The 26,668-nt window shown below is 45.3% G+C and overlaps 1 protein-coding gene across 1 annotated transcript in view; it reads left to right on the plus strand.

The window, feature by feature from the left end:
• The first annotated feature begins 13,005 nt into the window (after positions 1-13,005).
• LOC149347952 (lysosomal alpha-glucosidase-like) overlaps positions 13,006-26,668 on the plus strand; it is a 53,698-nt gene continuing 40,035 nt past the window's right edge. The window contains exons 1-4 of the mRNA XM_089541656.1: positions 13,006-13,197; positions 18,391-18,528; positions 19,898-20,037; positions 23,467-23,629. Coding sequence (XP_089397782.1) covers positions 13,006-13,197; positions 18,391-18,528; positions 19,898-20,037; positions 23,467-23,629 — 633 coding nt within the window. The remainder of the gene's footprint in view (positions 13,198-18,390; positions 18,529-19,897; positions 20,038-23,466; positions 23,630-26,668) is intronic.

The following is a 26,668-nucleotide window of genomic DNA, read 5'->3' on the forward strand; positions in this document are numbered from 1 at the left end:
GCGCATGATTGTGGGTCCTCTGCTGCGTGTAGAAGTGTGATATTTAGCTCAGGTTTCCATGATAATAAAACACAGTGATTAAGCGAGTTGATGTGCTCTCCTCGGAAGGAGTTGCAGAGCCCCTTTGAAGGTCAAGATCACTGCCACCATAATCATCAACCTGACAATCATATCTGTGTAAAGACCACTTTCATTGGTAGCCGCCTGCAACCTTAGATGCTCAAAGAACTGAAGATGCAAGATGGTCATCCATTAGGAGACGAAAAGCGTTGCTATGCCAGTACCATTAGCTCCACAAAACGGATCATTACTCTTTTAGATACTAACTCCGGAACGACATGACCCACCTGTGGTCTCTCTAGGGACTAACCATTCGCAGCGAGAACCAAGTGGTGAAGCAGGTAACTTTTTTTCCAAATTTGCAACTTAACCAAACAAGAGAGAGCGAGAATATTGTAAGGTACTGTTATGTGAATATTGAATGTAGTAGTCCATTCTTCCAATAGAATCGGCATCAACGATAGATGTCGCTCCCTGTAGGGCTTCTTGCTTATGTACAAGAGATCCTTTTGTTGCTCATTAATATCGTCTGCATGCAGGGTAAATCATATACCGGGTAATTCCTGCAGCCGACGAACCAATCCTGTTATGGTAATATTCAATAAGAGGGGAAAGATAATTGATAGATCCCTGCGGAGTGCCCTTGTTTGAGATTTGAATTTTCGATCTACTTAGTATTTCCGATTCCGATCGTCGCGGTGTGCTCCGTGAGGAAAGCTTTAATGGAGTCGGAGATCTTCTGTCTCCATTCTAGGATGTTCGATTCGCGGGGGACAGCTTCCAGTGAGACATGATCAAAAGCATATTTAAGGTCAAGCGCCAGAATTACATGCCCGCTGCCTCTTGGATACTTGTGAGGACTTGCCCCATAAGCAAGAGGAAGGTGTCTTGCATTGAAAGGCCACGTCTGAAGCCGGTCATGGACTGTGAGAAGTGAAGTTCATCAGGCGGTTTTGGATAACTCGATCATAGAGCTTCCCGAGATAGGATGTTAGGGAGGTCGGTCTTAAAGCTTCAAGGGCGGACTGCTTTCTGGGTTTTTGGGAATCGCAATGATCTCTGCATGCCAGCGCTCGCTCTAAACTCGTTCTTCCTCCTATAGGCTATTCAAGTAGTTTGTCATGCGCTTACAATATGTGTAAAGCTAAGGTTTCTTATCGTGGCATTAGTGACCTTGTCTGCTCCCGGGGCAGTATTGCATTTGGCCGCTCTTGCTACCGCATACATTTCTGCTACAGTGATGGTCACGTCGAGATCAATGTTTGCAGCTGTCGTGTACTGAAGGTTGCATGGTGGGATTGGTTGAGTGGCAATATACTGGTCTTGTAGCGCTTGTTTTAGTTTCTGATCTGTCCCCCCAAAATTGGAACCTAGCAAATTTGACAACCTCATCTTTCTGACTCGCAACCGCGGATGTGTACATTCCCTTCCCATTATCATGTGCTCTATTCCTGAACCAGCTATGTTTGTTAAGCTCATATCATGCTCCTGGCTGGAATAAGAACATCGTTAAAACGTATCTTCTCCTTATTTAACGCTGTTCTCTTCCCTTTACTTGAATCTGTCTTAACCTTGGATGTTGAGAGACAAAGGTTCAGGTTGTATTTTTCACGAACGGCTAATTTCGGCAAAAGAGAGAGGTTTTGTGAAAAGAATACGTAACTTTTGATAGCATTCAAGTTATCATATTCAAGTTACAGGGAGCACTTTAATGTTGTTCAGGAGAACATTGAAATAACATTGAGGTAAGGGAGAAATGTGCAGAATATAAAGAGCCTTCACACATATCCCTCATAAATAACGAAAGAGCATTCAATGCGTGGACAGTCAACCATCACGCAGGTTCTGTGTAACTACGGCGTGGTGAAAAGTAATTTACATATGCTGTAGTGTGTCCACGTGGACAGCGCAGCGATATTACTCTTCGACAGCAGTCAGAACAAATTAGTCGAAATGCGGCAAGCCAGCGAGACAGAATTTAGGCAACTACACAATGCATGGCAGCAAAGGGCATTGTGAAGCGTGAGTAGCGAATGACTAGTTGACATAGCTAATTCCGAAACACATCAGCAACCTTTGACTTTAGTTGCACTGCTAAGTAACTAACCCAAGGGATCAATTACTACGGACGACTTCCAAGCCGAGTAGATGAAATACAAAGTAAACGCGGGAATATGGGAGAACCCCTGTTTCAAAGGACAGTGACCGGATGGTTTGGGAGTTAAAACTCACAGGCACGACAGTGCAGCTCTTACATCACAAAATCCTTGCAAGGGTCCGAGCGTCGTGTTCATGACTGGAGTCCTGCGCATCGTTTGGCAGCAATTTGCCAGGACACTCGGAATGATGACAGCGGTTATGGTCCATAATAGTGCGTACAGAAACAGTCGTTGACCTGCAACCAGAAATGGATATGGCCGGTGTAAAAGCTCGAGATCCCAAAGGCCCCCTAGCCACCCCGCCTCCCCCGCCCCTCTCCGTCCTAAAAACCTCATTCGAACTTGTTCATTTTCTGATGTACTTGTCGCCATAAACAGTCTCGATACATTTCCTCCCTGGTCAAACTTTTCTCTCCTAGTGTTTACGATAACCACATTCGAACTCCTTCATCTCCTGTTGTGCATGTCGCCGTAAACGCTCTCCAATATATTCCTCCCTAGTTCAAGAAACCTTCACGTCTACAAATTCCTATTCTGTCTGTGAGAAAGCGGTTAAGAACCTGGTTTCATGGTCACTGGAACGACTGGCAACACAGAAGAAAGTATCTTAGGCAGCACTAAAAAATTGCACCATTGTTATCTTTTTTTGGTTTGGTCAAACATTAATCATATTTATTTTTATTTATTCCTACAATATGGCAGGACTTGTGTTGCCGAAGAAGGAGGGTCATACAAATATCATGACAGCATAATGACAACAGCTGCTACAAGCGAAAAAAATTTATTAATTAACAGTTCTCAGAATACCAACCCAGTCCTCTACAGTTGCAAGAACAAAACAAGGAAACATGTTATTTACATGTGATTGTCTTTTTCTGTAATCTATGTTTCTAAACAGTTACAAATAAACTTTAACTAGTCATCACTAAACATATAAGCAAGATAAATGCAAGAAGCCTCACGCGTGTTTCTGAAGCCCTCGACTAAAAACAAAAGAAAAGTTTCAAAACAATCACACATGTGGAGCCAGGAAATCGCGCGCCTCGCAAAAGGAAAGAAAGCGCACAGCTGCTGAACAATCAACCGAGCTTGGGAATTCCCAATTCCCAGTTTCGCTTATGACATTTTTGTTTTACAGCAAAAATGCGAATTAGTGCACGCTCCGAAGAAACAGGGCGCGCCCGCTCGACACTTGGTTTCAGAGATTAGGTTGTTCCGAGAGAGAGAGAGAGAAAGGTTCAATGCACTCTACCAAACAGCGCTAAATCACGCGAGTAACTGAATAATGTACAGTCTCATTTCTGCATCCAATATTACAAGATATTTTTTTTTCTCTTTTAGTACATGTCCTATTCGTAAACATCATAATTAGAATTAGGACATGATATTATAACAATGTTTAGTTGGAAAGTTGAACTAACGTATATGATACAGCATGTAACATTATCTGTTAAATTTTAATAACATTTTGAAGTCAGCATTGCCACAATGCTTACTTTGAATGTGAAACTATCGTTTCCAATGCAACGCACAACGTTATATGTTAATTCTTAACATTATTGTAACGTTCAAGTGTAGAATTTAAAGGTGCGTACTGCAACTTACAAGGAGAAAGGAAGCTTACTGCTAACTGAAGGTTGTGTCTCCGGTAGGGGGTAACTTCGCGGAAAACTTCAGGACTGGTAATAATATCAAAGGAACCTGTTACAACGTTAAAAATAGAAACGCATGGGCTTGCAACCTTTAGCAAGCTATTTCATTTGTGGTGATGCAAAGATTATAGATTTTTATGGCACGAATTAATGCGTCATCGATTTCGGGAGTGACAAAAACGGGGTCGTGTTGCAAATACAATCTCTACGAATTGCTTGGTAGGGGCGTCGTGGCCCACAATTAGAGAGGTAATGGAGTGACGCTCACCTTTGCCCATAACGATGCTAAAGTTGGTCCCCTTGCTGGACCCCTTGGTTATGAGTTTGCATTAGAACTCCTTCAATTTCGATGAGGGGCTGTGGTCCCCACGAACGTCTGGCTTCTCCCTGTGCGATCACATGGCGATCGCTTTAGAATTTTGCATGGCCGATGCGGCGGGCCCCGAGTAGTCGCGGGCGACCACTCAAAGACCCGGGCCCGTCAGGCGTCCATTTTGCTTGAATGCCGATGGCGATGCGGCCATTCCTCTTTGCAGCAAGTGATATCACAAGGCTCTTTTAGATCGGCCAGACGAGAATGTTCAAAATACCAGTATAGAAGAGAGCTAAGGGGAAATTTAGACCATAAAAAAACAAAAACAGAAAAAACTGAAAGTCGGACTGCACTGTCAGCCAAAGGAAATGCTTCAACAGCTTTCCGACTATGCCATGCCCATGGCGATGAACTCCTGGGATGATCAAAGAAATGCCATGTATACGACGAAGTGTCAGGTGGATAAATTGAACAACAACAACGACGACAACAACTACAAGCTTCTTTTTCTTTCAACCATCATTACCTTCTCCTTTTATTTTTTAGTTGGTTCATGTTTTCAAGATGGAATTATTTTTAGCGCAACACATAAAGAGGACATGACAGGCGCTACATGAAATAGGGTCCACCGTATATAGAAGAAAGGTATGTCAACAGCGTTTGCTTGGGGGCTGGCTGGTTCATGTCTTGGCCTGTCTTGTCCTCTTTATGTGTTGCGCTAAAGAGAATTCCACTTTGAAATAATGTCAAGTCTTACGCACTAATGACCTTCTCTTCGTCCATTAAGGAAAAGAAAAAGAAGACCGAAGTGGAGAAGCAAAGAAGAAGAAATGGCCCGCATCAGAAGGAAGCCCTGTGAGTTCTGCGCTGTTTTTCACAACTCTACCGCATTTTATTGAGTTTTCAAGGGTGGAGAAGCCGTTAACACAACACGCAGAGCTACTCGCCTGTCGTTCATGCCTCTGCGCGGTTGTATGTGTGCGAAATGTGAGGGAAAGACTGTGGTACCGCATACAAGCGGCCCTGCTTTCATCGTTGACTCTGAGGAATGAACATTTTTATCTCTGTTGCATATATATGTTGTATTCCTTGCCGTTGGGGAACTGCCCGGCCCGTCTACGCCGGAGCAGCCGGAGAACCGCCACGTCAAGCACCCGCCACGTACTTCGACGAACTGCCTGTATTCTCAGTTCATGATGAATCTATATACAAATGTATGGGTCAGCTGACATGATAAGGCGCGTTCCTAGCGCCACCTAGGTCACGGTGGAAGAAACTTCCACCGTGACCTAGGTTATATAAACAGAACTGCTGAATACCATAATATAGTTATTGGGGAAAACGGAGGCGAGCTGCTCTGCGAGTTCTTGTCTTAGTGCGACACTTCAAAGCATGATGAGTGATTGGTATCTATTTTATCCTTTTTACGTCAGCACTGCCATCGTAGGTTGCTGACACAGGTTTTAAGACTCGGAGGTCAAACGATGGCGTTGTTCTGGATCAGTATTATGCGGCAGCACCCCGATGCCTGCAATCACGCAGAATTATAAATTGTGCGTGTCCGTAGTCTACGTCGTCTTCTGCATGACGGACACAACAGGTACCATATAGGTATACCTCCAGGTATACGTTCGGAAGAGTATATACCGGGTGTTTTACCTAAGACGACCTGTAATTAAAAAAAAACACTTCGAATAGCACTTTTTTCGGCATAGCATTGTTAGCGGTGTAGCGCATCAGAATGCTGCTAGGAGTGCTGACTAGTAGGCTGGTTAACTGCAACTGAAAAGTTTACTTTTTAATAATACTATTAATTTCCTTTTATTTATTGAGGGGTGTCTTACACACCGTAAGTAGTATTCATATGAGTTTTTGGAATTTCAAAAACGCTCTAAGCGTTGGCGCTGTGTCCCAGCAGTTCATGGCTACACCGCGCTGAAATACACGCGATTTCGAAAAGCTTGCAGGCAAATCAACCCCTCGAATGGATGTAACTATAGCTGAAATAGCCAGGGGGTAGCTGCGTTTTCGAAGTTCTAAAAACTGAAATGGATAATAATTATGGTGGGCTGTACGCCTCTCAGTAAATAACGAGCCTATTAACAGCAATGATTATAAGGTTAACTATTCATAATTAGTTAACCTGCCTACTAGTTAGCACGTCTTAGCGGTACTGTGATGAGCCACACCACTGACAATGCCAAAAAAATCTCTCTTCTAACTAAAAATGCCTGTTTTATAAATTGTCTAGAGTCTTAGGTGAAACACCCTGTATATACGTGAGAAACGTGCGCTGAACTACATGTTTGATATAGCACCTTTGTCACAGATTGGGAGGAATGTCAAAAATTAAAGTAGAGTTGCTTATATTTGACGCAGAACATTTTTAAATGTTCCGAATAGGTTATGAAGGTGTTAACAAAATACAGTCGAGCCCACTTTTACAAACCTGACGGTCGCGTCGATTGCGTTCGTTTTATCTGAGGTTCGTAGTAAGTGCCTCTCTAGCAGGTGCAGTTAGGTTGACCATTACTTCATGACGAAAGCTCAATGCCATTTATTGCAGGGACAGCTTTGACAAGCATTTGCCCCGCTTCTTTCTTGAGTTGTATTACACTGTAGCACCATCTAGAGTGAGGCCACCATAGTGGAATTGCTAGGGGACTAAGAACGAGGTGGGTTGCCTTTGGCAGAGGCTCTCAGGTCACTGATAGCAACTTACCGGTAACCACTCAAGAGGAAAGATCACAGCAACTATATCTTACCGATATTCTCCAAAGGGGCAGGAACTTAGAGGATAACGAAAAAGCTTGAAATTAAAATGAGGATAACGTAGCGAGCTATGGAAAGCAAAATGATAAGGAAAACGCTAAGAGACCACAAGAGAACAGAGTGAGTCAAGGAGTAAATACTAGTTATTTACATTCTGGTCGAAATCAAGAAAAATTGACCACGCTAAGAGCAAGTAATGCTGAAAGCAGATCGTCGATGATTGCTTAGATTAAGGGAATGCATTCGAGAAAGTAATACCGGGGAGCGTAAGAGAGTCAGATGAGCGGATTAAGTTAACAAGTTCGTAAGAATAAGCTGGGTGTGTGTGACAGATGACGTGAGGATGATGCACGTCAAAATTTGGTTAATGCGGAGTGGTTAATTAGAGCCAAAAATGTGACTTAGACATCAAAATAGTATCGGACGTCGAGATAGTGCGAGGACGGGAAAACAGTACTAGGTGTCAAAATTGCGGAAAAAAATGCAACCACCAGACAGAGGAGGATAAAATGTCGTTGTACCTCAAATTTGATTGATATGGAGTTATAGTTAATTAATTAGAGGGCAAAAGGGAGAGGGCCCTTGTCCTGCAGTGAACCTAGTTGGGCTGATGATGATGGCGGTGAAGATAGCGCAGTCTTGCCAATTATCTGCTCCTGATACGCATTCAAGAAAGGAAGATGCGAAGAAAAAGGCAGTGGTTTAGCTCTGGTTAAACCTGGAGGATTGCGAAAGCAACGAGGAGAGAGAGAGAGAGGCGATGGAGAGCGCGCGGCAGCGGCGGCGGCCCCGGCACGCTAGCTATGCGCAGCTGCTGTGCATGCGCAACTGGCGAGCGCGGCGGTGGCACCTCGGAGTCACCAGCGGAGCGACGGCGGCGGCGCACCAGCTGTGCGCCGTGTGACGTCACTGCTCCTAGCGCATGCGCATTATGGCCTTTCGTCAGCTCCGCAAAATGGCTCGCCGACTCGCGTAGTGTTCCCTTCGCAACAAAAACGTTAGAGATCACTGCGGTGACGCGCATTGGGAGAATACGAAAGCATTGATGCCTCCTTTACAGTTGTCACCCCTCTTTGCTTCACGTAGGCTGTTTGCCTCTTTTTTTTTTACTCTTTTTCAGTCTTTTGACTGTTTACTTCTTCCCATTTTGACGTCTACCGCTATTTTCACGTCCTCGTACTATATGCACGTCCTGGGCTGTTTGGACGTCTAATGACCTTTTGGCCTCTAATTAACTATTACTCCATATCAATCAAATTTGGCGTACAACGACATTTTATCATCCTCCGTCACGTGGTTGCGTTTTTTCCCGCAATTTCGACGTCTAGTTCTGTTTCCACGTCCTCGCACTATATCGACGTCCGATACTACTTTGATGTCTAAGTGGTATTTTTGGCTCTAATTAATTAATTACTGCACATTAATCCAATTTTGACGTGCATCTATCACACACAATCATTTTTCGCTTAACTCTCACCCGAACGGAGAAATCGCTGCCGACACGTTTCGTGGACACGAAATCGTCGACATAGCGAAGTAATGCTCTCGCATTAATAACGTGAACCAAGCTCGCTCGAGCAATTGTATCAAACGGGCTTCGTGTATGACCGCAGATTGCCGCCTCCAGTACGAGCCCCGCAGGCCCCGCCTTACCGACTACATGCGGGCCATACCGGTCGAAGTGCATGTGTGCATCTTCGTGACCACAGTGGTCGTCAGCATGCTTTTACTGCTGAAGATTCACCGGTGAGCTTTGTTTCATTCGGTCACCATTTGCTGCCGTACCGAAAATGTCTATCGGTTGCACGCGCGCGCGCTCGACATGAAAAACAGTGAATACAAGTGAAGCTGGCATTCTGAACCTACACTATTTTAAGCCAAAGCATCGTATCGTTATGTCGAGTCAGCAGGAAGTGTTGGCAAAACTTGTACGCAAATTTTGTCCTCACTATTACGACGTTATCTGAAGATAAATGTGTGAAAGTGTGATTGTGATAGTGTGTGATAAAATGTTGCCGTGGCAAAAATTTGGCTGGTGAGGTGTAATTAATCAATTAATTAAACGCGAAAAATACACTTATGCTGAATTCCAATGGCAGATCGAGACCGCTCCATAGGATCGCGTACGGAGCGCGTCGGAGCGCGTAGCTTCGCCACCTCCCATTTTGCGATTGGAATGCCAGTGCTCCCTCGGGAGCGCGACGCCAGCGCCGCAGCGGCGAGCCGCGGAAACTAGGAGTGCCGTCGGAGCGGACGCCCTGCTAGCTTCGTGTTCGAGTGCGACAGGAGTTGCGCGAGGCGCGATCTCTGCGTTGACAGACTCCGTCTCGGCGAAACAAAAAGGAGGTAGTACGAAGGCCGGAATGTAAAGCCAAAACCAAAGCGTATGTAAAGGATGGTCCACTCTCCGTGAACACGCGAGTATGCGGCCGCGGTCTTCGGAGAGCCAGTGAACCTGTCCCTACCGTTCAGGAAAGATGTGGCGGACGACGCGCAGGCAAGTCGCTCGCTGCTCGATTTTCCAGCCTTGCGACTGCGAGACGCAAGCCTCTGAACCAATCAGCGAGACAGTAGAGCTTTCGGTAACGACGCCGCCCGCGGACACGTCGAGCGACGAACTGCGCTGCCCCCAGGACATTTCTCCCTGGCTGCCGTAGTCGTCGCTAAGCCTAACTGTTTTTCATCGATGCCGCAGCTGAGAGCGCTTCGGAACTGTCCAGCGCTGTAGTAAAGGTGCTACTCGCGTCACCGTTTTACTGTGTTCCTCGTCTCATAATAAAATAAAGACCTGATCGATTTCTGCGACGCCTCCAGCAGCGGAGCTAGCAGACAGCAGGCCAGCCGCATTGGGCATCAGGAAGAAATTTGCTTGTATCGCAGTTATCACTTCTACCAGCAACTCGGTATTGGCCAACGATCCTCAAGATTCATTTTTTACATTCCTCTACTCCAGGGCTTGTTATGAACGCGAACAAAGAATATTAGCGCATTTTTCTGACGCCGGCGGCAGGCATATACAGGCCGGCAGCTTCACACTCGCTGTCCATTTCAGACGAATCTTCACTGCTGGACTCTGAGCTTTCAGTGCCCGAGTCGGAACTGTCACTTCCATGAAGCAAAATTAGTGCCGCACGGCTCGAAGCAAGATCATTGCCGTCCACTGTTGACTGGAAAGTGCCCGGCTGTCCCGGCTCGCCCGGCTCACCACGTAGGGACGACAGGAACGAAGCGGCTGCTGCCGGTCGCGACAGGAAGCAGACGCGGCGGAAAAGAAAACGTCACGCGAGGTTCCGGTCAAATCCGCCGATTTCGGCAGATCAAGAATCGCTGCTCCACGGAGCGATTCGGGATTTACGCCTGATCCCGATCTGCCATTGGAACATACAACTCGCGCTCCCATTTTACCATTGGAATACGACTGATCCAAACCGAGCAGAAAAACTTGATCCCGATCTGAGATTGGAATTCAACATTAGATGTCAAAATAGCCATGGACGGCGATATATTACATGGACGTCAGAACAGCTGCGGACGTCGATATAGCATCGCAATGCAAGAAAGCTTTCGCATTTCTCTAATGCGGGTAGCCGCAGTTGTCTCAAAGTTTTTTATTTTGACCTCTATTTGTCACTGGCTCCCACGTTCGCTTTTCCCGAAACGAAAAACATCCCGAATAAAAGTGAGGATGTATTCTGAACTTACTGTATCTTAGTTTTGACCCCTCTGTGTCAGTGGTTCCTGCGAGGGCGCTGTCCCGTTCGCTTTTTTGCTATAGGGTCAGCATAGGGCCAGTGATAGCGTTAGAGTGGTGTGGCTTCAGTGAATGACGAAGACGGGGAAAAACGAATTAGGATAAAAACATAATAAAATTTCATTAGAATCAATCAATTACGCAGGAATATGGCGTCTTCTAACAGAGAGGGACTTTCTCCGGAAAGCAGCGTAGCCATATGTTGTGACAGGAACCTCCTGAGTTCACGTGCTATTCAAAAGACATGTGCTCAGGTAGGCTTGATTATTAGGCGATAAAGAGAGCGTAAAAAAGAACGTGTGATACGTCTTAAGCGACATATGGGACGTCGTAAAAAGCACGAAACTTCAACCAAACCATCACCTCCGCTCAACATAATCTTTCAACGGGTTAGGAAATATTTTTATTAACTTGATGCTTTACTACTCGTTAGGAAGAAGCAAAGATTACTATCCAATGAAAGGACTTAGTTTCTTCTGCCGGACTTAACTGCATTAGCGCGGAGTTTTTACCTGGCGTCGTTGTTCGAGTTATTCGTTCGCAAAGCTAAGCGCTGAATCGAATTAGTGAAAAACGCAACTATCAACAGTGCGGCCACATCGACGAAAACGTGTTCTTACCCAATGCTAGACACCGTATTGCCTTGGACGCTGTGGTATTCGGTTGCCAAGCACGAGACGGTGGTATTGAACACAGCCTCGATGGCAGCATTTCGATGAAAGAGAATTGTGGGAAGATTTATGTACTGTGTCATATGAGAGCACATTCAAGTAGAACGCCCAGTATGTACGGTCAGGATTCGAACAATTTACCGAAAACAAACCTTTCATTCCCAAGCAATCGACATACTGAATTACGTGGAGGAATTAGATTTTTAGCTCCTCTAAGCAGAAATTCAGAAAGCCGATTAAGCAGTTGTTTATGCCGCAGAACTTGTATTTTCGAACTGAATAGCTACTGAGAGCGTTTTATATTTTACCTAATTCATCCTATCTGCCATTTCAGGCAAGTCACAGCGGGCTTTCAATGTTTCTTTAAATATATAAGCAGCATGTCGTGCTGTTTTCATTATTTGTTGTTTCTAATGTGTGCAGCTCTTTATGTATGTTGTTTATATAATTTATAGGAATTGCCCTTGTGTATTCCATCAGATTTCTTTAAATTTTTCCGTGTGGAGGGGTAGGTTTGAGCGAAAATGTGTGATTTCAGTTGAAATTTCTTGTGTGATTAGTATATGGTAGAAGTGATCGTAACCGTAGATCACTGTCTGCATTATATGTGCTTTTTATCCTAATAGTGTTTTTAATTACAAGCTGTTACTGATACATGTTTATATTTAGAGATTTTAAGTCGGTGTGGGGGGGGGGGGGGGGCAGGGACTTCTGTCGGACTTTCACATAGCCTTTAATCCCTGTCTGCTGTCACTTGTACGAGGAATCAATAAATGAATTTCAATTTCAACCCCAGGTAATCAATGTTGATCTGTAGCCCTCCGATCAACGCCTCTACAAAACCGCCCTACTGAAAGTTTCTATATGACGCGTCCCAGAATTCCATATGTATCAATATGGATTATATGGATTTTATACAGAGCACATGGAGTCGACAGGGATGGTGTGGAAGGCGCATATATACTCCTAAGGACTATATATGACGTCATGCGCACTGTATAGAAATCATAACGAAGCTATACAGAATGCTTATAGACACCATACAAGTGACGCATAGAGAACATATGGATATCCATATATATCCATATCATATCGACTCCAAATTCCAATAATTCCATAGGAGCGGCTCGTATGGAACGTTTCAGTAGGGCCCGCGGACCTTTGAAATGTTATAGCAATAATAACGATAATAACTTGTTTATTTCCATCAATGATGGGGGAGACTGCGGATAAAAGCCGCTTGACGACAAGCGACATGACTGAAGCCCGCAGCCTCCCTACAAAGCAGGCAGCGATAGAACAACAACAACAACAACAAAAAAAAAAACTCACATATCATAAAAAATCGCTCACATATCAGTAGGTACATCTGCCGTGACTCCTCCCTTCTTCTTCACGGGTTCGATCCCGGCCGCAGCGGTTGAATTTCTTTGGAGGAGAAATTCTAGAGGCCCGTGTACTGTGCGATGTCAGTGCACGTTAAAGAACCCCAGGTGGTCGAAATTTCCGGAGCCCTCCACTTCAGCGTCCCTCATAGCCTGAGTCGCTTTGGGACGTTAAACCCCATAAACTATAAACCATAAACCTTCTTCCTCTCAGTTACCATTGGGGCCTGAACAGCGCCATCATGTGGCCGCGTGCCTGCAACTCCCGCTCGAGGGCTTGCATCAGCGTGGACGTGGCGGCGCGCTTCGACTGCCACCCCGACCCCGGGCTAAGCCGTGCTTCGTGCGAATGGCGTGGATGCTGCTACCTCCAGAACGCTAGCAGCGAGGGCGGGTCGGCCTGCTACTTCCCCATCGGCTACGTTGGCTACAAGGTACCCCCGGAAACTTTACATATCATGAATCCCTTAATTCTGTATGTTCTCCATATGAATCTCATGGAGTCTGTATGAAGCATTAAGAGTCGATATAACCTGCATGAACAGCACATACCGAATGTTTGAGCGAACACTTTAAAAAATTTTCAGAAAACGGCCTTTTGGGGTAAAAATATGGCTTCTGCGGCAGAGTATTACCAGTGTTGGTGGACCCCAGAAAACCAGTGAATCGTCTAAAGAAGTAAGATGATTAACTCATCATCATCATCATCATCAGCCTGAGTACACTCACAGCAGGGCAAATGCCTCTCCCATGTCTCTCCAATTAACCCTGTCCTCTGTCAGTTGCCGCCACTGTATCCCCGCAAACTTCTTAATCTCATCCGCCTACCTAACTTTCTGCCGTCCCCTTCTACACTTGCCTTCTCTTGGAATCCACTCCGTTGCCCTTAAGGACCAGCGGTTATCTTGCCTTCGCATTACATGCCCTGCCCAAGCCCCTTTCTTCCTCCTGATTTCAACTAAGATGTCATTAACCCGCGTTTGTTCCCTCACCACTCCGCCCTCTTCCGATCTAATTTACCTAATTTTTAATGATTAACTTTTTAACTGGTAGAGTTAGGCGCCTAGTTGCAATGAGAGATTGGTAGGCGGTCGTTAGAAATAGCCATATCAGTTTTTAGAACTTCTAAAACGGGATAACCGTCGCCGCTGTCGACAAAATGCGGCTTTTTCGACTAGTTACGTGCACTAGAGGGATTGCTTTGCCTGCATGCCTTCGAAAGCACATGTATTTTCCCACGATGCAGCCAGATTTTGTCGAGGCACAGGGGCGAGGGTAATCGCGCTTTCGAAATTCTAAAAACTTATATGGCTATTACTTACGACCGGCTACAAATATCCAATTGCCGCTTAACTCTACGAGTTAAAAAGTTAATTATTAAAAATTAGTTAACCGGCTTACTACTTGAGACGATTCACCGGTTTTGTGGCGTCCGCCAACAGTAGTAATTCCATGCCGCAAAAGCTATAATTTTACCCCAAAAAGCCTCCTTTAAAAAATTTTTTAAAGTGTTCGCTGAAACACCCGGTATAATGGCATAAGGATACCATATGACTTCATGCGCACTATATGCAATTTGTATAGAACCTTTATTTATTTATTTATTATACCTCAAATGCCCCAGTTTGGGTATTACATGAGGGGTGGGCTTATTACAGGCTTTACGTTATTCTTTCGATGAATGATTTGAAGCGGTCTGGGTGAATGTGGCGAACTGCTTCGGCAGGAAGGTGATTCCAGTCCTTTGCTGTCTGAACGAAAAAAACGTTCAGATGCGCAGTGGCATGTGCTGATGGCGGGTAGACTGCTTTGCCGTGGTTAAGGCGGTGAGAGGCTCGATGTGCAGGGACGATGACACAGCTTCCAAGTGATGAGCGGTAAAACTTGTGAAAAAGGCTTAGTCTGGCTATTTTACGTCGCGAATCGAGGGATGGAAGATTAGATTGCAACTTCATATTAGTGACACTTGAATGATAGGAGTAGTTCGAATGAATGAATCTTGCTGCACGATTTTGAATGGATTCGAGGGCGAGAGAAAGATTTGACTGATGAGGGTCCCAAACTGCACATGCGTACTCCAATTTGGGACGGACGAGTGTTATGTAGGTAAGCTGTTTTATAGAAGGAGGTGCTAGACGCAGGTTACGGCGTAAAAAACCGAGCACGCGGTTGGCGTGTTTAGTAATGTTAGAAATGTGGGACGCCCAGTTCAGGGAATTAGAAATGGTGACACCAAGGTATTTACAAGATTCAACAGCGGAAATTACGGAGCCAGAGATATAGTAATTTGGTGAAACAAAGGACTGCCTGCGATGAAATATAATTAACGATGTTTTATTAGTGTTTAAAGACATGAGCCATTTGCTGCACCAAGATTCGATGTAGTCCAGGTCTGCTTGCAATATTTCGGGATCGCTGCTGTTAATGATAGGCCGGTAGATTACGCAGTCATCGGCAAACAATCGCATGTTAGAAGTGATACCAGTAGGCAAGTCATTAATGTAGATTAAGAAAAGCAAAGGGCCGAGTACTGTGCCTTGTGGCACACCAGAAACAACGGGGTGCAAGGGGGAGGGGTGTCCATTAGCATGTACGAATTGTTGATGGTTAGTGAGGAAGCTTCGTATCCAATCAAGAATGAGAGGGTTAAGGTTCAGTCGTGAAAGTTTAAGAAAAAGCCGTCTATGGGGAACTTTGTCGAAAGCTTTCTCAAAATCCAAAAATAATGCATCCACTGGTATGTTAAGGTCTAGGTTAGTACTAACGTCATTAATGAAGGGAGCTAGTTGAGTGTCACATGACATACCTTTTCGGAAACCGTGCTGACACGGATGAAAGAAATTTACTGATATAAGGAAATTGACGATGTGAGAGTAAATTACATGTTCCATTAACTTCGAACAAATGCTTGTGAGGGATATGGGACGATAGCTCTTGCATGAAGATGGCAAACCTTTTTTTGGTACTGGAATCACCTTGCCTACCTTCCAGTCCTGTGGCACCACTCCAGATGATAATGATTGCTGAAATATGTACGAGAGTATTAGGCTTGTGATATTTTTTGTGTTCTTGAGTAGTTTGGAGTTGATCCCGTCAACACCGGCTGAGGATGAGACCTTAAGGTTGTCTATTAAATTCTCGATGCCAATAGCGTCAAAGGTAATGGCAGGCATGACTGGGTGATTGTATTGCGGGAAATCCGGGAGGTTACCATCAGGCTCATTAGTAAATACGGATGAAAATACGGAATTTAGAGCTTGAGGCACTGCCGGATCAGGAATAGGATTGTTGTGTTCGTCAAGAAGAGATAAGGGATTGGATTGTGTTGGGTTAATAATTTTCCAGATTTGTCTAGGATTTGTGAGTAGCATATTAGGCAATGTATTTGAATAGAAGGCGCGCTTAGTTCAGTGATCAGTGATTGAAGTGTTTTGTCAGTGGTGTAGTATTTTCCCCAAGCGGAAGGGGTGTTTAAGCGTTTAGCTGTTCGATATTGTCTTTTCTTTTTGTTGCTTAGGCGCTTTAATGTAGTGTTGAACCAGGGGGACATTGATCTTTCGGTTACGGTTATAGTGGGAACGTGTGCATCGATGAGTTCGTGCATTTTGTGTTTGAAAAGCGACCAGTTGGTTTCAATAGAACGAGTGGTGAAATCTGTTAGATACGACGTGCTAAACTCAGATAATTTATCATTTAATTTTGCGTAATCCCCTTTATGATAAAGTGTCAGTTGCTTCTTAGCATTTTTGGTATGAGGTAGCTGGCAGTAGATCGAGGCTTGCATTATTTTATGATCACTAATGCCACGTAGATACGTAAGGGAAGATATGTTGTCGGGGTGAGAAGTAAGCACTAAGTCTAGTATGTTCGCGGAATGGTTATCTTCTCTAGTAGGGATGGAAACAAGCTGGGATAACCCGAATGTAAGGCATGCATTGACGAAATCGCTTTCGGCGTTATTTTTAGCTGTTGTTAATGTGACGTCAGACCATGTGATGGCAGGAAAGTTAAAATCAATAAACAAGAAAATGGAGGCTTGGCGGTATGACGATGTTAAAAAGTGAACGGCGTTGTAGAAGTGTTCAGAAAACGAGGGATCTGCGTCTGGGGCTCGATAGAAGGTTCCGATAATAATGGGTGGGTATCAGATGTTGCATATTACAAACACGGCTTCTAAAGAAGAAGTGATGTTAATTAGAGTGCAGTGGAGGGAGTGGTGGGTAGCTATGAGTACACCACCGCCGCGCCTATTTTCGCGATCACGCCGGAAGATATTAAATTCAGGAAGAAATGAAAGAATTTCTGTGCCGTGGAAGGTTGAGTTTAGCCATGTTTAAGTTAATATGATAAGATTGCTTTCCGTCGTGCCGATTAGGCTACGAAGTGTGTCAAGCTTGGGTAGTAAACTTCTTATGTTAGTGTACAGAAATGATACGGCAATTGCATTATGAATCGTGCTGGTGTTGCGGTCTAGATACGGGGTTATTGGGACGACTTTCTGCATAGTATGGTTAAATATGCACGCTTTGTTGTTGATACTGAGTTTGTTATGACGCAGCTGAAATACTGAACGTTTATGGACACGATACGGAAAGCGTATGGAGGACGAATACTTTTCTATATCTCATTCCATATGTGGACACCATATTCCCATAACTCCGTATGAGCGGGTCATATATCGAGCGTTTCAGTACGGTAGGCGCGCAGCGCGGCGAGAATAAGTGACATCGGAAGTACTAGGAGTACTAGAAGTTATATGCTTGTAAAATAGACTGACAGCCGACTGGCTAGTGGTGGATCTGTCGGGAGGGGGGAAAATAGAGGTGCAGGTACGTCTATTGTTTGGAAAAGATCATTACCTGCAATCAGATTAATAGTACTGCTAGCCCGAATCCAGTGAATAAACATGGACACCAGGTGCGCGCGGGAAGCAACATGTATGGATTGGGCAACGTGTAAGGTACCGCTATACGATTCCACCCCATGTTAAAGAACCCAAATGTCCAACATTCTCGGGCAAAAATTTAAAAAAACTCTGAAATTGTAAGATAGTCTTACGAAAATATTGAAGGTAATGCTCCATTCTTCTGATGTGTAGCAAAATCTTTTTCTTTTAAGGAACTTCCATCGATCGCATTGAAAAGTTAAGACTGCCGTAGAAAACCAATGGAGAACGCTTTTGACGACAACAAAAATGTTAATAGAAAAAAATACAAGACTGCCGTCGGGTGCTCCGCGGATATATTGATCGTAATAGGAAAATCTTACACCATAACAAAAAACGGCGTTCATAAACAGTTTCTCTCTCAAAAATGTTTTTCTCCACAATTGATGGGCATGAGTTGTTCTGTGTCCTCCACTATGAGTTGTTGTATGTCCTCCACTATGAGTTGTTCTATGTCCTCCAGTAGGAGTTGCTTTAAGTCCACCGCTATAGGGGCCCTAAGCCCGTATACTTCTTCGAGGAGTTAGACCCCACACACTAACTACCCCGTAACGAGCCGCCCAGAATCCATGGTCTACAATAAAACCATGCGGGTTCTTTACTGTCGGCAATTAAGTGGTATCCATAGCTTCCAATGCTATAATTTATACTCTCGGCGCATGAACCTGGGATGCCACTGAAGATGTCCCACGGGAAGGACGCCCCCAGCGGCGTGTCACTGTTCCACATGCTCCGGGTGCGGCCCTCGGGGCTCTCAGAGGACGCATCCCAGATCAACGTGAGGGTAGCTCTGCACACCTCACAGATCGCCCGGCTAACGGTGAGATGAACGTCGTACCAACCTTTCCTCGGAAATCTCTGCTCAGTAAACCTCGTTATAAGCGAAGTGGAAGATGAAGCGAAATCACTTTGTTGTAACCGTTCTGTCACTGTAGCCGCAGCTGGTTACGCTAATATTAGCGAGGGTTAACCTCCGCTGTATCTTACCGGTACTCACCTATGGGGCAGAAACGTGGAGGCTAACGAAGAGGGTTAAGCTTAAGTTGAGGACAACGCAGCGAGCTATGGAAAGAAAAATGATAGGTGTAACGTTAAGAGATCGGAAGAGGGCGGAGTGGGTTAGGGAACAAACGCGGGTTAATGATATCCTAGTGAAATCAAGAGGAAGAAATGGGCTTGGGCAGGGCATGTAATGCGTAGGCAAGATAACCGCTGGTCCTTAAGGGTAACGGAGTGGATTCCAAGAGAAGGCAAGCGTAGCAGGGGGTGCTAGAAAGTTAGGTGGGCGGATGAGATTAAGAAGTTTGCGGGTATGTGGTGGCCCCAACTGGCGAAGGACAGGGTTAACTGGAAAGACATGGGAGAGGCCTTTGCCCTGCAGTGGGTCGACAAAAGAACTGAGGATTGGAAAGACATGGGAGAGGCCTTTGCCCTGCAGTGGGTCGACAAAAGAACTGAGGATTGGGTGAGTTGGTGGTGATCCATCGTTAAAAATCCAGCGCTAAAGAACACGGACAGAGGACAAGGATCAGAGGACAGAGGATCAGCGCCGTCAGTCAGTTTCACCTTGTCCTCTGTCCATGTTCTTTAGCGCTGGTTTTTTTACGATGGACTGCAGTGAGTGTAGTCAGGCTGATGATGATGATGATGACTTCCGCTGTAATAAAAAGAATAAATGCGCATAGAGAGGGCATTTAATGCGAATGAAAGATAAGCTAAAGCTTCTTATGAGAATGAGTGGATTCGAAGAGTTGGCACACGTAGAAGGGACGCCAAGAGTCAGGTGTGCACAGGAGATTACGGAGTCTTTTAGGGCTAAGGTGGCCTTTGATAGAGGACAGGGTTAATCGGAGATCAGTGGGAGACGCCTTGTCCTGATGATGCCGGTGATGATAACATTTCAAATGCATTTTTTTTGTCTCTAAGCATAGAAGAAAAGAGGTAATCACAGAATGGGAATGTTGTATTTTTGCGATTTGTCTTTGGTTCACTTCTCTGTACTGATTTTTGCCCTCTGTACTAGCCCAGCAACAAACGTTACAGAAGTATGTAATATGCTGTGAGAACGTCAGTGGCGGTTTCAACACTTCATTGTTAGTGAGGTTATTCTAACCAGAAATAGTTCGCGGAAGGAATGAGTATTTGCCTTTGCCGTCACGAGGAACTAATCACGTGATCTACCGGTGCAGGTGACGTCACCTGAGGACATTTACCGCACCAATGTTCCCACGGTTACCGAGCAGACGGAGCCTGCGTCTCAAGCACTTGGCGTGTACACCACAAGGCTGGGTGACGTGGTCGTCTACAGGCGCAGCGACGGCCAGATACTGTGAGGCTCACCTCTTAGCATGACTTTCGTTTCAGCTAGTTGGTTGTAGCGTGACATAATTTGCGCAAAAACGTGCTGGCGTGGAAAGACGGAGACCGAGTCCTGTCCTGGATGTGTTTGTTTCCGTCCTTTCGCGCCAGTACATTCTTGCGTAAAATATGTCACGCATCTTTTAGCGTTGCTACGTGGCTCCCACCATGTTCTTCCATGTTTTGAGTTTCTCGAGTCGGTTGTCACTGATTAGCGCAATACGGCTCACGTCTAGGATGTGCGCGACTGGTTTGGGCTTAGCTGTGGACACATGTGCACCCTATGCTGACTGTGTCTCGCAAGTTCTTAGAGGAAGCCTCGAGCTGTTGGCACGAAATTACTACGTCGATAAGTTTGCTATGCTCTACGGGCTCCCGAGGTAGGCACGCACATCTGCAAGCCTTAGACTCGCGTTCGTGGCTTCTACCACCTTGGTGAACTTTTGAAGCTAAAAGCTTCACTAGGCTCGTCAACACCGGGTGTGGCGTGCGCCGTGATCAATTTTAGCCACAGCTGCGCATGCGCGAAACCGAGCGACGTCACGCGGAGCGCAGGTGGCCGCTGCTGCCGCAGGCGTCGTCACCGCCGCGCGCTGACTCCGTCGTCTGAGCGTCGCCGCTTCTCCTCCTCGCCACCGTTTTACCCTTCGCCGCCACCGGCCCAAGAGGAGAAGGTTCTTTTGCAATGCGTTGCGAGAACGCGTGGGCGGCGGCGACGGCCATCCTCGCCACTGTTTGACCTTTCGCCGCAGCCGTGCGTAGTGCACATTTGAAAGGCGGGGTATATAAGGCGCGCTTGCCCATTGAACAGGTGCAGAAACTCACCATGGAAGGAGAAGAAGCAACAGTCGGACGGTGCAGAAACACCGACCCAGAAGTGGTAGCTTGGGAATTGGCTGAAAAGTAGCGAGAGCTTTTCGCTTATCCAGGCCTAACCTTAGCTAAGCCACAGCCAATCTTTTATACCGTGTGAACAACATGCGTGGTGTATACCTGTTGCTCATATGTAAATTTAAAAATTTTCGCTCCTCTGTACTATTGCCCACGCCCCACAATCTTGTCTCAGAGTTCTGGCTTGAGTGGCTTGAAGAGCGCGCAGTTTAAAACAAGAAAGAAATGAATTTTAAATCCACGAGTCGACTTGGCACAAGGTGCGCTAATTATCCGCTGTACATAAAGCATAAAACGGAGAAATACAGGAGCCCACCAAGAGAACGATATTATTCGTCAGTGGCCGCTCCTGTTTGTTCTTCCTCCTTAACGGAGGAGACTGAGGAAAAAAATTGTTCTTGGTCTAATCTGAACGAAATTCAATGCAACTTTTTAAGCTGATAGCAAATCTGCTCAATGCGCTGAACATTGTTTCCATCAGTACATTTATGAATTTATATGACTATGATTCATCAACAACCATCACAACCAGATTATAAGTCTGTTTTTTTCATTGAAAAACTCCTACGTATTCCTCCTTGACAGCCGCACTTTACAAGACGGGTCGCGAAAGCAAGCTTTTGTAATCCACTTAGATGAACCTCTACGTCACCATTTACATTTCGCCTGAGACAGTGTGCATGTGAGAAGACACGCTTTAAACTGGGAACGCAACGGTCAAAGACGCATGAAAGCGAACTGTTTGTAGGTACTCATTCAGTGATTACACTTTAAGAACAAGTGCGAGAGAATCTTTTTATACTTATTAAAGAAAAAACTCACGACTTGTAGAAGCAGGCTTACACCGACTGATTGACATGTTCTAACATAAAAGCGCTGCTTTCAGTGAAAATGAGGCCGCCGCAGTAGCTCAGTGTGGTTATGGTGCTCGACTGCTGACCCGAAAGACGCGGGTTCGATCCCGGCTACGGCGGTTGAATTTCTTTGGAGGAGAAATTCTAGAGGCCCGTGTATGTCAGTGCACGTTAAAGAACCCCAGGTGGTCGAAATTTCCGGAGCCCTCCACTACGGCGTCTCTCATAGCCTGAGTCGCTCTGGGACATTAAACCCCACAAACCAACCAACCTTCAGTGAAAATGAAGCTTATATAAGGTCGAAAAGGTCATCGAATGAAGTACAAGTATCGCTGCACCTGCCCATTTAGTATCAAGCTGTGATTGCGTCAATACTCTCTTTCTAGGTGTGGGTCTGTGAACCTAAACCACAACGTCATCGACTTCCAATCCACCTTTTTCAAATGACCACTTTGACCATGCGTGCCTCTCCTTCTGGACTGGAAACACATCGCCTGCTTCTATTGTGCATGCGCAGTTAATGTTAGTGACAGGCTGCAACGACAGATGGTGCCAGCAGTCAAGCCCAGACATGCCACTATGCATGAGCAGTTGACGACCGGTGAAACCGAATCGAGCCTGCGTCGCTGGCATGCGTTTGCTTTGAACCAGTTTTTTGGGAAGCATACAATTTTTCGTGCACTCCCCAGGAGGCCCAAAACCTGGTGAAAGAGGGGGTTAGCCATCACACAGTCCATAATAGCCTTGTCATCGTGAACATCACGAGTTCGAATCGCTTGCCAAAAAACATAGTCAGTTTTAAGGTATTTCTCAACTATACGTCTTGAGCTGCTGAATTAGCCTCAACAGAGTCGCAGAATGCCATACCGAGTTTTTTAAAGGTTATTGGATGGTGCAGTAGTGATGCAAAACTATCGATAGTACTATCGATAGTTGAGTCACCACGGAACTATCCATGGTAAAAAAGACTACCGATAGTACTATCGATAGCGCGCTATCGATAAAAAGAACGTCAAAGAACCACAGCTGGTCGAAATTTACCCGGAGACCTCTATTACGGCATCCCTCATAGCTTGAGTCTCTTTGGGACATTAAGCCTCATGAGACCGTCAAACCAATCAGGTATCGCAAATGTTTTGGTTATATCGCTGGCCAACAAATGCATAATACCAATATTGTTACGATCGATAGTCTCACCATCGACAGTTTCACTATCGATAGTCATTCTATCGATAGCGGTACTATCGCTAGTAGCACTATCGATAGCAACACTATCGATAGTAATACTATCGATTCTACTATCGATAGTAATACTATCGATGGTAGAATCGATAGTATTACTATAGATTGTAGACTATCGATAATACTATCGATAGTCTATCGATAGTTGCACTATCGATAGTTTTTGTACACTATCGATAGTTTCCAAAAAAACTATCGATACTATCGATAGCCAATTTTCCGATAGTTTTGAATCACTATGGTGCAGTCTCCATGGTAATTTTAATCCCTTTCTTCCGGATGCGTGAACTATTTGACGCATTTAAAGTTTGCGGAGAGGTACATACAAATTTAGTTCTTCAATGGGAACTCACTGTTCCCATTCATATTGCTTGTGCCTGTAGATATGCACAGTGTGGTGCTGGTCTTTGCAGCTTCGAGACGGACCTCTCTCGGCTGGTGTACACACCTCGGATGGTGCAGCTGGTGACGCTGGTACCTACCACGCACCTGTACGGCTTCGGCGAGGGCAGAAGGAGGCTTTTGCGGAACATCACACAGCCGCATGCGGCCTTCAACAGGGACCTCCTCGCCCTGGTACAAATAGCACCTGACCTCACCAGTTTCTAATAGAAGCTTATCGTCTTCCCTCCACCGGGGAAGATGCAACAAGAGTGTCACTGATGACGCTATATAAAGTGTTACATAAAATCCACCCTACGCTGAACAGCAAAAAATGGCCAGGACACTTTGGCAACTAAAGTGTTGAGAGGTGAAAGCCGGGGACACTATGCCGTGACAACTTCCGGTGGATGTGACGTCACACCGTTCCCGTGGCTATGTCGACAGGAGCACAGACCTTTGGGCTAGTTGGTTCATAGCAGACACGTAGCGCTCGTGTTGTCCAAGTCTCTTCTCTGTCCGTGTTTTTTAGCGCTTGTACGTGTCTGCTATGTCGACACCCAAATTATTCATCTTTCGGGGAGCTTAAGTGTTAATTACGCTTAATTACACATTTTTCTGTCGATTTGACACAAATCCGACGTTTTTCCGACCATTCTGTGACAATTTTCACTATGCCATGATGACTTCCGGTGGATGTGACGTCACACTGTTCTTGTGGCTATATGGACGTCCGCGTTATTTTGACGCAATTTAGAGATTTTTGCCGATAATTAATCAACTAATTAATCTACAGTCATCAGACATGGCCTGCTAGGTTCATTTTTTCCTCCTCTATCGGAAGCAACCATTGGTTTTCTTCTGTCTTTTTAGTTCCCGAGTTAGCGCGTGTGACACGCTTTCTTAACGGACGGCAGTACGAGCCATTTAAGGCTGTCGCCTTAATAAACGCCTATTCTGCGAGAAAATACCGAACACTTACCACATGGTACGGAGATGTTAACAAAATGAGGCAACTGCTACGATTATCCAATCCACTAAGGAGCAATAGGAGCAGGTACTGCTCATCTTGCCTTGAGGATCAACGGAACCTGATTGCACGGAACAAGGCCGCTGCAGCTTCGAATGAAATCCTCGACGAAGGGTTCCACCCATTGTGACCTACTACATTCTAAATTTATGCAAACAGTAAAAGTGCTGTCCTCCCTACTCCTCATTGTTTTGAGAAATGCAGGGAAGCCAAAGGTGCTCGATTATATCGGTTACGAAAACTTGGAACCAAGATTGCTTGCGGCTTACTTGGTGGAGCATGGATGGACGAATTTTTATCGTCGCTCCCTTTGAATCTGGGGCTGGACCAGTACTCGAGCGACATTGGCTTGTAAATGTAAGCGTCGAATTAGTTTATAATTGTGCCTAAGTATTCAAATCTGCTTATTTCCTACTTGAAAGAACCAAAAAGTGCTCTTCTGTGGTTTGCCATTCCAGGCTGATTTTATCCTATGTTCTGAGCTTCCCACTTTTTATGTCGGCGCGTGCAATATTTTCATTCTATTTTTACACACTGACAAGGGTGGAAACATGGGCAAGCCGGTATCGGTGATGTCTAACATGGGAGTGCAGCTCAGAAAACACGACGGGTAAAGAACAGTGCACTTGAGGTGTGTGTCTCTGCCCTTTATTCATGGTGTTTTTTTTTTTTTGAGCTACACTCTCTTGGGCCGGATTACTTTTTCGCTGCCAGTAATTTAGCCTTGCTTTACTTTTCTTCAATGCTCATGTGTGAACTTTGCCTCACTATCCATAAAACATATCCATAGATGCACAGTGCACTATTAGTGGTTCATTGAAGCGCTTCCATCCCGAGCATAAATTTGTCTTTAGTAGCACAGATGCATTCCCCTGAATTGCGAAAGCGGCACGACAGCCAGCTTAATTATAAAATTCCTGGCCAGATGTTAGCCTTACATTTCGGTACATCCGCTATTCCGCAAATGGCATGATCAGAAGCGCCTTAATGCCATAAAGTGATTTAATTTCCTTAACGGGCCATTGAAGTTCGCCTGAGTAGATAGACTGCGTGATTCTGACGACAAAGGGACCACTCTCATCGGAAACGGAGCTCTTATAAGCTAGAAAAGAGCAAAAAACCTGGTACAGGTTTTGCCGTCACTGACCGATTTCGCATGTAAACTGCGTGAATCGACGTCGAATGCTGCCCCGCCATTCCATTCAAAACGGTGACAAGCAGTACATGTGGACGTCATGAGTTCGAATCGAGCAGCGGGAAAATTTTAAAATATTCTCTGTGATTATTGACTTCTTTGTTGCTGCCTTACGAAGGTTAAAGTACCGAGGAAGAGCAAAAAAAAATCGGTATTTACTAAGAACGTAAATGGATGAATTGTTTCTCTTAGTGTCCGTTTACTAAAAAAATTGCAAAAGTCGCAACCCTTTGCAGCACCTTCTCAATGAGCTCTACCAAAAGGCGCGCAAAAGATTCTAGAAGGCAATGTTTATGAGTCACACTAGTCAGTCAGCACAGTTTCACTGTTTGGGCGGATCATCGCATGGTGTGCATAATAGTCTTGCGCGTACTGAACGTATTCATAATGCAGCCTCACGCTGTCAACTCTATATTTTGAATGCGAGGACGCTACTATCACACTTTGATGTGCTGGAGAGATAAATTCTAATAAGCTATTAATTCGATAGCATTAAAACGTCATCAGCGAAAAAACCCGGCGACGTTCGGCGTCGTCTGTCATAAAATTCGCTGTTTAGTCGACGACTGCGAGACGTCATAGGACCACGTGACACGGCTTAGCGCTGATTGGTTGGCGGGATGCGTGACGTCACGTGACTACGTGATATGGCCGAGTTGGTCGGTCCGCGGCCAGATGGCAGGTGGTGGTAGTTGGCAAGTGCGATGGCATGCTGTCATGGCCGAGCGTGGTGGCGGGCTCGGCGTAATTTGCGTAGGTCGGCTTAGTTGTGTGCAGATGTCTGGACAGCTCTGCGTATCCGGTTGGAATAGAGACACAAACAATGTCACGTGTTTGTGGCTCGCGAGTGAAGAAGGTCACCCGGAAGTATGTAGCTGAAGATGGAGTATAAGCGGCTGCGCAGGATCCGCGTATACGGCGAGCAGCAATGACGAAGCAGGAGTTGCAGGTCGAGTGGCGTCGATACTTTAATGCTATCACACGTTCAACACGTACTGTAATCATGACT

The sequence above is a fragment of the Amblyomma mixtum genome, chromosome 4 (assembly GCF_055824585.1).
Source record: "Amblyomma mixtum isolate Tamu chromosome 4, ASM5582458v1, whole genome shotgun sequence".
Classification (NCBI taxonomy): Eukaryota; Metazoa; Arthropoda; class Arachnida; order Ixodida; family Ixodidae; genus Amblyomma; species Amblyomma mixtum.